General features: G+C 37.1%; 1 protein-coding gene across 2 annotated transcripts; it reads right to left on the bottom strand.

Annotated features, from left to right (window-relative positions):
• Positions 1-1633: 1633 nt before the first annotated feature.
• ndufaf7 (NADH:ubiquinone oxidoreductase complex assembly factor 7) lies at positions 1634-14779 on the bottom strand. Of its 2 annotated transcripts, none has more exons than XM_056481308.1 (10): positions 14638-14779; positions 11794-11939; positions 9856-9936; positions 9671-9781; positions 7495-7705; positions 7359-7417; positions 7120-7233; positions 6246-6389; positions 3037-3210; positions 1634-1908 (listed from the first exon to the last, which is right to left on the bottom strand). In XM_056481308.1, exons 1-10 carry the CDS (start codon positions 14675-14677, stop codon positions 1708-1710), a joined length of 1281 nt encoding a protein of 426 aa, XP_056337283.1. In that variant the 5' UTR covers positions 14678-14779; the 3' UTR covers positions 1634-1707. The 2 variants fall into 2 exon arrangements, with proteins under 2 accessions (XP_056337283.1, XP_056337284.1); XM_056481309.1 differs by having other exon boundaries at positions 3106-3210.
• Positions 14780-15135: the final 356 nt, after the last annotated feature.

The following is a 15135-nucleotide window of genomic DNA, read 5'->3' as shown; positions in this document are numbered from 1 at the left end:
AATATTGTGTGCATAAATCTCTGAGCTGACAGACCTCTTTAAACAACTCAAAATACTCTAGATTTTTGGTTGTACCAATAAGAGATCAGTTGATGCTGGAAAGTCTTTGTTTTTAATCACAATAATATAGCAAGAAAAATATCAGTGGCGCATTTAGGAAATTCTTGAAGACGTGTGCTCAATCAAGACAAACACAAAATAATTTTTTTTTTAATTACCACACAGTCATTTTAGCTCTCAAAAGACATACCACTTCAACCAATATGGCCCTACTCTTATGAAGACCGCGTAGGTTGAAACATCCTATTGAATTTTTTTTTTTTTAAGACTTGTTCTGTAATCACAATAACAAAACTTCTGGGTGAAAACAGCTTCTGTCATCACAAAAGTCAACAATAAGCTGTGTTAAACCAGTTATTCCTTTGATTTAATTAATATGTTGGGTGAAAAATATTCATGTATGGCTTCTTTTTTTGAAAAAAAAAGGTATTTATAAACTAAACAAAGAACCATGGCTGGCGCAGGTAACATGGATGTTTAGGCTCTGTTTGCACAAAATTCAACCCCTTATAATTTAAATATATCAAAAAGGCATTGTGATTTTAATTTTAGTGTGCCGATAAAAGGTAAAATCATCATCTGTTCTCTTCAAAATAAATTTACTATCAGTAGCCTACTTTATTAGCTCTTTATTACTGATGAATTTGAAAAGGTGAATAAAAATAAATATTAAATGATGTTTTACAATAAATAAAACTACAAATAATAACCTAATTAACCAGATAAAGACAGAGTTTTCAACCCTCTCTGTTAATCTCACTGTGTGGGTACCATCTGAAGGAAGCTAATGCAGCGATCATTTATCCACAACCAAGATCTCCACTCTTTTATCTTCCACAGCATGTTTATTACTCCTATATGGCTCAGTTCAATTATGGCCTGGGCAAATCAGTGAGCAGAGCTACTCAATCAGTTTATTATTCCTACCAACTTTTACCTTCTGGTGGACGCTACAGAGCACTGCGCACCAGAACAGCCCGACACAGAAACAGTTTCTTCCCTCAGGCAATCCATCTCATGAACACTTGATGATAATAATTGTGGAACCGACATCACTACTTGCTATACACTTTTATACACTTATTTAACCACACACTTTACATGCCAATTTGCACATAACAGCTGTTCATATAACGTTGTATATAGTATTAAACACGTATTTATTTTACACGTATTTTTTATATTTATTATCTGTTTTTTTGTCCTGTCTCTGTTATCCTGTTGCACTGTAGAAGCTCTGTCACGAAAACAAATTCCTCGTATGTGTGAACATACCTGGCAATAAAGCTCTTTCTGATTCATTGATGGGGACATTTCAGGATCTAGTCATGTTTGGCCTTGCTGTCAATTACAGCTTTTATTTCAGTAGCAAGGACGTTTCAGCTCTGAAACTTTTAGTAACACGTATTTAAAATGATTGCTGAGTCTCCAGGGCCAGTCTTCCTCAAGAAACGCCTGATTTTATCTTCAAATAATGGATTTAATTTTTCCTTTATGTAAAAACTGACAACATTTCTAAAAAGAAACTATACTTGACATTGCAAATAAAAAGTGAAGACATTCACACAGTGAAGTGTGTATGTATATATATATTTGACAAACCAGAAAATCAGTACGTTCCATGTACATTTGCAGCAGAACATCTTTTCAATGCATCTCCAGCTCAGTAAATCCTGCCACAGGCATTCCTGTACTCTTCTGCCTTTGTTCTCTCTGAGCCAGCCGAGCTGTGTTGAGCACAGAGAAAAACTGGAACCTGTCACCCATTTTCTCAGGGTTAATAAGCATGTCATAGCTGTGGATGAGCTGTGCTCTGACGGACGGGTCATTACTGCTCCTCAGTAGAACCTAAAGCAGAGGATGACAAATCCAAACCATAAGTTTAACAACTTCAACATATAATTCAAGTTTACGGTCACTTTTTAGGCGACGCAGTAGGTAGTGCTGTCGCCTCACAGCAAGAAGGTCGCTGGTTTAAGCCTCGGCTGGGTCAGTTAGAGCAGTGTTTCCCAACCCTGTTCCTGGAGGCACACCAACAGTACATATTTTGGATGTCTCCATTATCTGACTCATTAACTTCAGGTGTTGGAGTCTCTTCTGATGTTAAGATAAGATGATTCAGGTGTGTTTGATTAGGGAGAGGTTGAAAATGTGGACCGTTGGTGTGCCTTCAGGAACAGGGTTGGGAAACACTGAGTTAGAGTTTCTGCGTGGAGGTTGCACGTTCTCCCTGCGTTAGCGTGGGTTTCCTCCGAGGGTTCCGGTTTCCCCCACAAGTCCAAAGACATGCGATACAGGTGAATTGGGTAGGCTAAATTGTCCATAGTGTGTGGATGAGTGTGTATTGATGTTTCCCAGAGATGCGTTGCAGCTGGAAGGGCATCCGCTGCGTAAAATGTGCTGGATGAGTTGGCGGTTCATTCAGCTGTGGCAACCCAGGGTTAATAAAGGGACTAAGCCAATAAGAAAATGAATGCATGAATAAAGATTGAGTTTTACTTATTGCCACATTAACAACTTACATCTATTTCATGGCAACGAAATCTATTTCATTAAACATCTTCAGAATTACAACGTTGAATATTTCAAGCCTCTAGTACAACACCATAACAAAAAACATCCATAAAATCGGCTGTTTTTAAGATTTCATTCGTTCATGTGAAAATATTCCTCTTCGCATGCTTGGCTAGAGTCGAAATGTTTAAATTGTGTAATGTACTGTGCATTTCTGTAAATCTGTAGTGTATAATGTGCTATAGAAATGAATACGACAAAGGAATAGTGGCAAAAATAGAAACTGTGATGTTATTCACTTTTCAAATCCTCACAGATTTTCCCTCATTCTTGAACCCAGTAGAAGATATTGGATCATCATCCATATGACACCAACTTAAGGCTTTTTATAGGTAGAAAACAGTTCCCGTCACGTCAACATTTTTGATAGAAGTTCACAGGCAGTAGTACTGTCATTCTCACCTGCATACGGGAGTCAATGCCCATGTTTTTCAAGAAAGATCTTTGTGTGATGGGTCCCAAGCAGGTCACCTGGTCTCCTGTCATTTTCCTCAGGTAACTGAAGTCCACATCTGCAGTCAAATCTGCCAAGCCAGGTGCCTCCAAGACATCATGGATTTGATGGCCTTTAAAGCCCTGCCGCAAGAATAAATTGTAGCAACAAAACATGATGAGTAACACAAAATGGATGATCATGTCTAGCAACTAAACACTGGGCCATTATTTGCAGAATTGATGCAAACAAGGTGGTTTAATCATCCGGACCACACTCATACTAACAGCTGGACACAATCCGATTATCTGAAAATCATGCTTAATGGCTAAATCCTGCTTTAAAAAGACACTAAATGTCACTAGATGATATTTTATATCTGTATTTTGCAGATGAAAACTTTACATGCGTTTCCTTCACTTGTATTCTCTGTTCTCAACTTCTATTTCTTTTTTAATGCAGTAAATTCCCAATCAAGCTGTTCTTATGTACAGATTTTATTGTAAGGTAATGAAAATGAAATGGTGTGTGACGTCAAATACAGGAAGAGCAATCAATTGTATAAAAACTAGGGCTGCACGATATTGGAAAATACTGACACTGCAATATTTCGTATTTTGCTAAATACACTCACTGGCTGCGTTATTAGGTACACCTGTCCAACTGCTCGTTAACGCAAAGTTCGAATCAGCCAATCACATGGCAGCAAGTCATGTAGACATGGTTAAGACAATCTGCTGCAGTTTAAACCGAGCATCAGAATGGGGAGGAAAGGTGATTTAAGTTACTTTGAACATGGCATGGTTGTAAAGCGTGAATCATCTCAGACTGGTTTCTTGAACATAACAATGAGTTCACTGTACTCAAACAGCCTCCACAGTCAACAGATCGCAATGCAAAAGAGCACGTTTGGGATGGGATGGGAGATTCACATCGTGGATGTGCAGCTGGCAAATCTGCAGCAACTGCGTGATGCTATCATGTCAATATGGACCAAAATCTTTGAGAAATGTTTCTAGTACCTTGTTGAATCTATGCCATGAAGGATTAAGGCAGTTTTGAAGGCAAAAGGGGGTCCAACCTGGTACTACTAAGCCAGTGAGTGTATATTTCGATATGAATATAATTTCACAATATGACTTAAGTAACTGTTTGAGAAGAATTCACAAGTTTACATTGATTGAGATGATTTTGTAGGGGAGTGCATCTGCATAAAATATCCAAAAATATACATGAAAAAAGTCATTCAAAAATTTAAGCACAGACAAAAAATGGGTTTTTTTATGTTTGGTGAAATGTTATAATTTTAAGGTAAAGAAATTCAATGATCAAATCTAAAATAACACTAATATAATAAAATATATAAATAATTAAGCTCAATTAATCTTTGTTAAAGCGGCAAACTTTTTCATTTCTTGTTCCATTATGGTTTCAAATTGTTTTAACTCTTAGTCATGGGCCTTAAAAAATACATCTGAGTAAAAAAACACTTCACACTAATAGATTATGATTGAAATTAACTCAACAAATTGTGTGCACTGAACTGTGAATGTTTTTTTTTTTTTTTAGTTAGTTCTAATCCCAACTCAACGTTGCTCATCCTGCGATGGGACTATTGCAGATGAGCACATTGCGATATCGATGCTGAACACGTTATATCGTGCAGCCTTAATACAAACCTGTAAAAAAACTGCACACAGAGCGTCTTTGTAATCGCCCTCATGATGCTTTGACATCTCACACACAACAATCAGTCTAACAATGCTGCTTCACATCAAATACAGCTAATGACAACGACTGAGCTTTGATTTCTGCCATTTAACTACTGTGAACTGTCAAATTGTCTCTCCCTTTACAAAAATGACTTACTGGTTTGTTTTGTTTTTATAGTAAAAGTGTTTGTGTGACATACAGAACACATGAACAAATGCCCTGAACTGACTCTGAAGAAAAAATAACTTGAATAAAATCATGTTGTTTTTTTTGTGCTAACAAAATTATCCTTGTAGCTTCATCAAATGAGAATTGAACCACTGATGACGCTTTCAGGACTTTTGCTGTCTATGGAGGGTCAGAGATTGGTTGGATTTCTGTTGGATTTAATGAAATATGTTCATTTGTGTTGGGTTGTGTGTTTATTTTGTGTTTATTTTGGGTTGAAATAACAGGAGGAGAGCAATTAATGACTGAATTTCATTTTTGGATGACTTATCTGTTTAATGGGGTATTCAGGAGGTGGTGTTCAACAGTAGACTTTTGAGATCCAGAATTTTATTGACTACTTTGTGTTCCAGTTGGATCAATAACACTTTGGACCAATCCCAATTCTACAGCTAGCCTTCTCCTTACCCTTACTCTCGTTTTGCACATTCATGTAAAGGGGTATGCCAATTCTCTTTATCTTAAAGGCGTAGGGCTAAGGGGAAGAGCTAGATAGCCCTCAAGAGAGATTTTTAAAGAGCATACTGGAAACCAAGGGGTAAGAAAACTTCCCAGCATACACCAGCCACAACGACAGCATAGCTGCACCCGAAAGTCAGAAGATTCACAAATTAGTATTTTCTTTGCCATTATTATGAAATTTTACAACAAACAAGCATATGTTTTAATATATTCATAACCAGGTTTGTCTTTTACTGTCATGCTTAAAAAAAAAAAAAAACAGCTAAATTTCGCTATCTATAACCCATAATAATAACTCCTGTATAGCAGTCCCACAACATTCTGACACTCGAATCCCCTGTCAGAAAAGTCTGGTAGCTGGGAATGAGCTTTTTACAGTGTCTGCTATAATGTTAATGTTGTTTTCATGTGTTTACATAGATGAATATGGCCACTGTGTAAATGCGCAGTATAGTTATGATAACATGTTATATGCCTTCAGTGATTTCCTGAAAATAAATAGCACAACTGGAATAACTACAGCAGTCGCGATCGTCTGATCTCATATGAAGCAAGAGATCAGCAATGACATATGATGACATGTGCAGGTGTTGAAGTGCTGTCCCATTTCTTAGGGGTAAATTTTGAAGCCCTTCCCCTTCACACCCTGTTTTAAGAGCCATGGGGAAGGGGTAGGGGTACAAAAATACAATTGGGATTGGGCCTTTAGCTATCAACTAACCAGCACAGGCCCCGATCAAGAACACCTAAGAGAGATTCTACATGGGGTACTTACTCTGAAAGTGTCAGTTTTTGTCCCATCATGCCCATAGTCTACAATTAAGGCTGCGCCTCCGTCCTCTGCAATCCGACTGGCCAGCTTCTGAACAATGACTCCACCCTCAGCACACACTTCCACATGCCGTCTGCTTTCATCTTTCTAAAAATAATCATTGGCAGGAAAATATATTCATAATACAACTTAAAACATGATGTTTCCCAGTGATGGGTTGCGGCTGGAAGAGCGTCCGCTGCTTAAAAACGTGCTGGATAAGTTGGCGGTTCATTCCGCTTTGGCGACCCCAGATTGATAAAGGGACTAAGCCGAAAAGAAAATCAATGAATGAATGAAGCGCCATCAATACTTTCAGGATGCACTGCATCTCATTTCTTAAACAACCATGTCGGAAGACACTTGTAGTCCATCTTGTAGTCAATAGATAGATGGATTCAATAGAAAACATCTAAGGAGGTTGATTGATCACCTAAATGTCTGGTTATATTAAATCATAGTAAAAAAAACAAGAACAACAGCAACAGTAGAACTGTTATACATTTAATACGACTGTATTTAATAGCGGAGCAAGAGAATTTCCTCATTTAACAATTTTATCAACATAAAAACCACATTCGCAAACCACAACAAGACCGTAAATTCCTTTCTTGTAATCAGTGCCATTTCTAGGCACCACCCAGCTGCAGGGGCCCCCCCTGGATCTCCCCCTCAACCTGATCTAACAGATTGTGTATCTTCCACCCCGGGATGTGAACTGTTTTGTTTTTTTGTTGTGGTTTTTTTGTTTTTAATTGTAAAATGCATTTGATTTTAATGCCATCTGCTGGATGTGATCAACCACACAAGAAATGATTTCTATGGAGGGAGACCTCACCTGTATAAGAGTGCTGGAGGCTAGGGTAGGACGGTGAGAAACCACAAATCTCAGTTTTCCTGGGTTTTCAGGATCAATATCAACCAGTAGCTCCCGCCAGCCATTCTCTGTTCTCTTAAAGAAAATAGACAAATCACTTCAGCAACAGCAACGCTACACTTTAATAAATGTTGAGAAAACATAAATGAATGTTCCCTAGGATAAACACATTATTTATATTTGAAATATTTCTGGAGTACCTGAAACTTGTGAATGGGTAAAGCGTCAAAAAACTCATGGGCAAGAAAAATGCTGAAACCTGGCAAAGAAAAACTGAATTTTATTACAACAAGCTACAATAATCTGTCTCATTACGTCAATTTGATGGAGCCGTACCTCTTGGAACATCCTCTATCCTGTGATACCAGTATATAGGCAGGCCTGTACATGAAGTGCCACTGCGGTAAAAAGTGTGATCATTGTTATATGTCTGCGTCTGATTTCCAGTAAGACATTCAGCCTGAACTTGGCTTAACTTTGGGCTGACCTCCACAAGATGAATGGAGATCCCAGTCTCGCCCAGGACACCTTTCAACTGACTGCAGACCTGCCATAAACGAAAACCACAGCTCAAATGTAATTCAGATCAACTATATACTTGAGTTCATTTAAAGGTAAATAAATCTTTGGTTCTCTTTATTGTATTTGGTGTCATTTGCAAGTCACTTTCCTGTGAGCAGAAGCATAACCGTCACATTTCAGTGTATATGGAACAAATTGTACAGCACCCTCAAATGATATGGTCACCTATTATTATACATTCATTACTGCTAATTTGCTAACGCTAACACATTAGATACAGAGTCTGCAATACATAAGTCATAGCAAATTGATCTTGTTGAGGCACTTACACTGTTGTTGAAGAGCTTGTTGAGGCACTTACACTGAAGTTAATAAGTTTATAATTAAATCAATATACATGAAACATCTATTAACATCATCCATCCCTACTGAAAAAACCAGCTTAAACCAGCCCAGCCTGGGGTTTTGGCCACTTTCAGGCTGGTTTCCAGCCATTTCCAGCCTGGTCTTAGCTGGTCAGGCTGGAAAATGACCAGCCAAAACCAGTTATGTCCAGCTTAAACCAGGCTGGTCAAGCTGGTTTTAGCTGGATTTAGCTGGTCATTTTCCACCCTGACCAGCTAAGACCAGGCTGGAAATGGCAGGAAACCAGTCTGGAAATGGCCAAAACCCCTCTAAAACCAGGCTGGTCAACCAGCTAAAACCAGCCAACCAGCCTAGGCTGGTTTAAGCTGGATTTTTCAGCAGGGATAATACCCATTCCATGTAACTGATACATTAAATTACATATTTTCATAGCAATTAACAACAACGAACTATTATTCTTAAAGGCACAGTATGTAATTTTCAATGCTAGGAGGCGTGTATTTACAACAAACATTGCCATAGTGTGCATGTCGTGACAGAGTTTGGAATCATGGGGGTTGTCGTCTTCATTACAACCTGTGGGTGTCACGGTTGTAGGTGTGTGCGCACTGCTGAGTGTCTGTTTGGTCACATGGTTTTGTTTTGTTTTGGTGTTCCACGTGTGTCTGTTATGTCAGTGTTATGTCACATGCTATGTAGAGTCATGCTATCCTGATTGGCCTGCCAGCTGCGACTTGTAATCTCGGCTATATCTGGACAGTGCGTCTCTTGTCTCGTGTCAGTTCGTTGTTGGTTTTTTTAATGTGCTCTCTGTCTGTGTTCAGCACTGGCACAGAGATCCGTCTGAGACCCAGAGCTACTCTGTTCCTGTCTGTTCCTCAATCCATGTTTGTGCGGGATACCTTATTCCTTTTTTGTTTGTTTTTTCGTTTTGGACGTTGTTCACTTGCTATATTGACTGTGTCAATAAAGTAGTTTTACTTGCATATTGGATTCTTCTAGTACTCATTACCCGTTACAGTGGGATTCCTTCAGTTATCATGTTCATGGATTTTAGGCTTCTATAGTATAATAAAACACACAATATATTAAAACGTCACTACATACATTCCCGACATGCATACATTCATTTTTTTGGACAAAGAAAAGCCCAACTCTACCTAGATCCACAAAACTAGATTTCAATTCTGACCCAATAGGGTTTATTTGGCATATGAACCGCCTGTGACCCCAGAGCCAGTGAGGGGAAAAACCTTGCTCTCCTGTCCTCTAATATTGCCACTGCTCCATTACTTTCTTTTATTTATTTACCCATTTATCATTACTGCCGGACAATACAAGTTATTTCTCAGTTGTGCTTTTATTTGTGATCAGTGGACTGGAAAACTAAACGCCATAATGTGCTAAAAATTAAAATCAACAGCCAAAGGAGCCAAATCACTTAAAGGCAGCACTAATATGCCTCAGATGAAGGAAAAGAAACTTATGGACTCTTCAGCTCAACAAATTTTTTAATTATTTTTTGTTCTGAATGAAAGACCGAGATGAACATTTCTAGAACAACCTTTTTTACCCCTTTTATCAATGATCCCAAAATCAGCGCATTATCATTTGGAGTACTTACCCTCAGGATGTCACTGGTCAATGAACCTCTACCTGGTCCGAGCTCCACTAACTGAAGCGCACTGGATTTCCCAGCCGCCATCCACTCACTGATACACCAAACTCCCAAAAGCTGGAGATGGAAAAAGCCTCTTAGGTTTATGTGTTTTAGTTTATCAGTGGACATTTTTTTTTTTTAATGCTTACCTCGCCAAAAATCTGACTAATTTCTGGTGACGTAATAAAATCACCACCTGCTCCAAGCATGTCATTTTTCACATAATATCCCTGAAAACAAAAACAAAGAGTTTTGATCCTTGGTGGAAGGGCACCTGCTATCTAATTCTATCTTATGGATTTAAACATTAACAGTCAAAAGTTTGGAAATATGAAGATTTGTTGTCATATGATCGTTCAGATATCGTTCTAATATGCGTATTAATGCTACATAAATTAGCGGAAACCAAAATCTCATAAAATAATTTTCTTTCTTAAAAGAAATGTAATTGAATTTCAAATAAAATAGCAAAATGCTATTAAAATAGTATGCGTGTATGTAGCAGGTTGTTTGCTGCAGTGTTTGTTTTTAGCTTCATAGTCTTGGAGGTAAAGGATCAGCAGATAACTATCTGTCACTAGTGCATGTCTGTAATGTAGCGGTTTGGTGATGTCTTTTAAAGCAAGTGTCTGCACTACATATAGAGTGTTTTTGTTTGAGTTAAAACGAGCGTGATGAAAAATGGACATTGTTTTGGGAAAAAAATGCGGTAATAGTGCAGTAAACGTGACAACTGGCCATGATTATGACATATTTATGACAAGTTATGATTTCTTGGTAATATCAAGTTGTCATGATAAAGGCAAAGACCTGTTATGATGCATTTGTTTATATCAAGGAAATCTCAAACAGTGTTATCTTTGCATTCAAAATTACTCAACTGAGCAAAGACACTTAAAGACAATTGTCATAAGCATGCATAAAATCTCCTTCATATTCATGATGTGTCAAGTCAGGATTATAAAGTTTTCATGACAGTCATATGAACACCTAATCTTATTTTCAAAAATCTGTGCTTAAAAAAATAAATAAAAAATACACTTTATTAGGTACACCTTACAGGTACTGGGTTGGTCCCACTTTTGGCCTCAGAACTGCTTTAATCCTTCGTGGCATAGATTCAACAAGGTACTGGAAATACTCCTCAGAGATTTTGCTCCATATTGACATGTTAGCATCATGCAGCTGCACATCCATGATGTTAATCTCCCATTCCACCACATCCCAAAGGTGCTCTATTGGAATGAGATCGGGTGACTGTGAAGGCCATTTGAGTACAGTGAACTCATTGTCATGGTCAAGAAAGCAGTCGGAGATGATTCACGCTTTATAACATGTGTTATCCTGCTGAAAGTAGCCATTCGAAGATACATTGTGTTCATAAAGGGAAGGACATGGTCAGGAACGATACTCAGTTAGGCCGTGGTGTTGACACGATGCTCGATTGATACTAACGGGCCCAAAGCGTGCTGATGCCAAATTCTGACCCTACTATCCGAATGTTGCAGCAGAAATCAAGACTCATCACATTAGGCAATGTTTTTACAAACTTCTATTGTTCAATTTTGGTGAGCCTAAGTGAATTGTAGCCTCAGTTTCCTGTTCATAGCTGACAGATATTTTCTATTTTTCGGACCAATCTCTGCAAACCCTAGAGATGGTTGTGATGTTTATGCTTGGTTTGAACTGCAGAAGTTCATCTTGACCATGTCTACAACCCTAAATGCATTGAAATTAAATGAGTTCTGCCATGTGATGGGCTGATTAGAAATTTGCATCATCAAGCAGTTGGACAGGTGTACCTAATAAAGTGGCCGGTGAGTGTTAATTGAAATAATGTGATTTAGAAGTAAAAGAAGGACAATTACTATAGTTTTGTATCACTTTTGTGCAGAAGTTTATTAAAATCTTACTTTTTGGGTAGTCAAGAATCTGGCACTTTACTTTAAGAAGCACCATTTAACAATTCAAATACAGACTGCCATTGATTGGGACTTTTTTTTTGCCAGTTTTAATTGTAATAATAAAATACACTTTCAGAATTCTTTAATATACGCTCCAAAGAGCACATGTACATTGATACATACCAACACTGGATTGGTGAGTGCTTCCCTCATGTATTCAGCCACTGAAATTGGACCCGTGGCAATGATTTTAGATGTGAGATGTTTAAGGATGGATTTGTTGATGGAGGAGTTTGAGCATGATCGTTTCGTCCAATTCCTCCAAAGCACTATAATAGACAGCACTGAATGTCATTTCTCACAAAAGGAAGAGACTATACATTATTCTTTTTAAATCACACAGAAAAGACGGTTATATCTGAGTCTTATGCATAGACCTGAATGAAGACAACATATTAATATGACATATCGATACAGTGGATGGTTGCCAAAATGACTAAAACACTTGCCAGATCTGTAGATATTGGTCTTTTTGAATCCATTTTCATAATTTTGATAAAACTCGCTGAAGGGTGCTCTGAGCACATCAGAGTTGTACTGTTTTTGTCCACTTTTAACTGTCCAGCCTTTGGAGCAATTACAGCAGCACAATCTACTGGAATAATGTCAGTGTATTTCCTGAGAACTTCAACACTAATGTCATCCTATGCCTGATAATGATTACACAAGTAATTTGGCTTGTGCTTTTAATTAAAGGCAAGTTGGAGTTTAAACTCTTCAGGACATCAGCCCTCAAGGACCATGTCTTGACACAATGCTTATATAGTCATCATTACATTGACTAGTGTTAAATTGATAACTGTTAACAAATGGAAGCTTATTGTACAGTATTAAATAGGCCTATAAATGGTCACATCATTTTCAATCAACATCTTGTGCTTGTGCCAGGTCAGATTAAAAGGTGAAAATGTTCATTTTTGAAAATAAAGAGCCTATTAAAGAGAAGGTTCACCCAAAAATGAAAATTCTGTCATCATTCAGGCTACTTCTTTCAAACCTGTTAGAGTTTCTGGGACATTTTACCAGAAACATACATAATTTGTCCTTCAAATAAAAACATAAATACAGTGAATAAAAATTATTTCATTTAAAAAAAATGTCTAAAATGGACTGACAGTTGATTTCTGTACAGGAATGTGTCATTTGTTTGGTTGTCAGATTTATTTCCTTTAATAAAACACTTTACAAATGTACAAACCCTATCATTGTCCTTGTCCTCAGCCCAATTGAATCTACAGCTTTAATAGATGTGTTATGCTAAAAACGTTTTTTTTTTAGAAATAAAATACTTCAGAAATAGCCAGTTTAAGTTGTTATCATTCACATCAATTAATAAAAACATGAAATTACATGCATATTTTCTACAAATAAATACTATTTTACAATTGTCCCCATGTTTCTGTCAGTCCTGTCAGATTTGCATTACATTTAATATAAATAGCATGCAATACACATTTTATTGAATACAAGAATAATAACATCACTGCATTGAAGAGAAAATACTATAATAAAAAAATTAAGTAAGAAAAAAAAACTTTACAAAGCCTCAATCATTAAGAAAAATGATTATCATAAGTTAAGAAACTTATTTATCCTATTATTAAGCAAGGCAAGTTTATTTATTTAGCACATGTCATAAACCGTGGCAATTCAAAGTGCTTTACATAAACAGGAATAAAATAGACAAGCGTAGGAAAAATAAAAACAAATAATATAAAATGTGTTAAAACAGGTTATAAAAGAATGAAAAATATTATTAATAAGCTTAAGAGATTCAATACTGAATGACATTTCAGCTAGAACACTATTCTTGGTATTGCTTTTAGGAACTTATTTATGTATATAAAAAAATTTACAGTGCAACACAAAAAAAAATTAACAATAAGATCGAGAGCATGGTCATTAGCAGAGAAATACAGAAATATATCTTTTATAGACAAATTTAAATCATATTTAGGACGATAAATAAAAAATAATGTTCCAAAGAAGCTTAACGTGAATGCAACTAAGAATAAGTGTGTACAATACACCTTTAAGACTATGACTCCTGTGTATTAGTGTATTTGTTGATCCTGTGACGAAGGAGAAGCTGAAAGTGATCGTTCTATCATTAGATTGTATGATTTTATGCTTGTTTTTGTATGATTTGTTTGAGGAGGACAAGCATAAAGGTCAGGCCGTCACATTTTTTATAAGGGAAATGTATGTTTCTGGCAGAATGTCCACTCTGTCTTCTCTTAAACACAAAAGAAGACATGTAGAAGACAGCTGGAAATCTGTAACGGTTAACCAGTGACTTCCATGGCATTTGTTTTACTACTATGTTTGATTACAGGTTTTTAGCTTTTGTCAAAATATAGCGTTTGTGTTTAACAGAATATATTAAGATATCCCTACATAAAAAAAACAGCTTAAACCAGCCTGGTTGGTATCAGCCTGGGCTTACCTGGTCAGGCTGGAAAATGACCAGCTAAAACCAGCTTGACTAGCCTGGTTTAAGCTGGACATAGCTGGTTTTGGCTGGGCTCCCAGCCTGGCCAGCTAAGACCAGGCTGGAAATGGCTGGAAACCAGCCTGGAAGTGACCAAAACCCCTCTAAGACCAGCCTGGTTCACCAGCTAAAAGGCTGTTTTTTTCAGTAGGGATAATATAACAATATAATGTTATATGAGAAACTTAAAGGTCTGGAACCACATGAGGGTGAGTAAATGTTCAGTTTTGGGTGAACTATCCCTTTAAGTCTTCAAGCATTTGCTGCTTTGTGAACACTGCTGCTAATCACCAGTTATTACTACATTTGTAACCTCTGGCTAATTTCAAGGTTCAAAAATCTTGCATCTGTCAAATCAACTCGTTTACTGCTGTACAATCTTGTGATGTTCTGCAGATGTACAGCGCTGTAAGTCACTCTGATTAAAACTAAATACTGTATAGAACACAATGAAATGTTGTTAAAACGTATCTCACCTTCTGGTATCTGCCGCTTCAGCCTCAGAAGAGTCCTCATGGTGCTGTCATTAACGCTTTATTGCATGTCAATATCATACAACGTTAATGATGAGAGACCATATTAACGTACAGCATACACAACCTGCAACATGCTGCTCCAAGTCCTTTATTATGATTGGCTGAGGTTCCTCTTCTTCATTCCTGTATTCTGTGGGGTTGCAGAACACCGGTAAATGTAAATACCGCCCTCTGTTGTACTGGAGAGAGTAAAATACATTAAAAATAGCCTGCGCATTGTTTTTTAGTATTTTGGGTTCTAACCACCAGATGTTAACAGCATAAATGATATAAATCAGGCCTGTGGCCAGCCTCGTGAAAGGGGTGGTTATTTTTTCTCAAAAAAAAAAAAAAAAAAAAAAGTTAATAAGTTTGCAGTTATTAATTTCTATTTAATTATGAGGTTTAAATACTCAATTTAGTGACATTTTAAGCACTATTTTTAGTTGGATTAGCTTG

Source organism: Danio aesculapii, chromosome 20 (genome assembly GCF_903798145.1).
Source record: "Danio aesculapii chromosome 20, fDanAes4.1, whole genome shotgun sequence".
In the NCBI taxonomy this organism is placed as follows: Eukaryota; Metazoa; Chordata; class Actinopteri; order Cypriniformes; family Danionidae; genus Danio; species Danio aesculapii.
The sequence above is the reverse complement of the archived record's forward strand: the minus strand, read 5'-3'. Positions and strand labels throughout refer to the sequence as shown.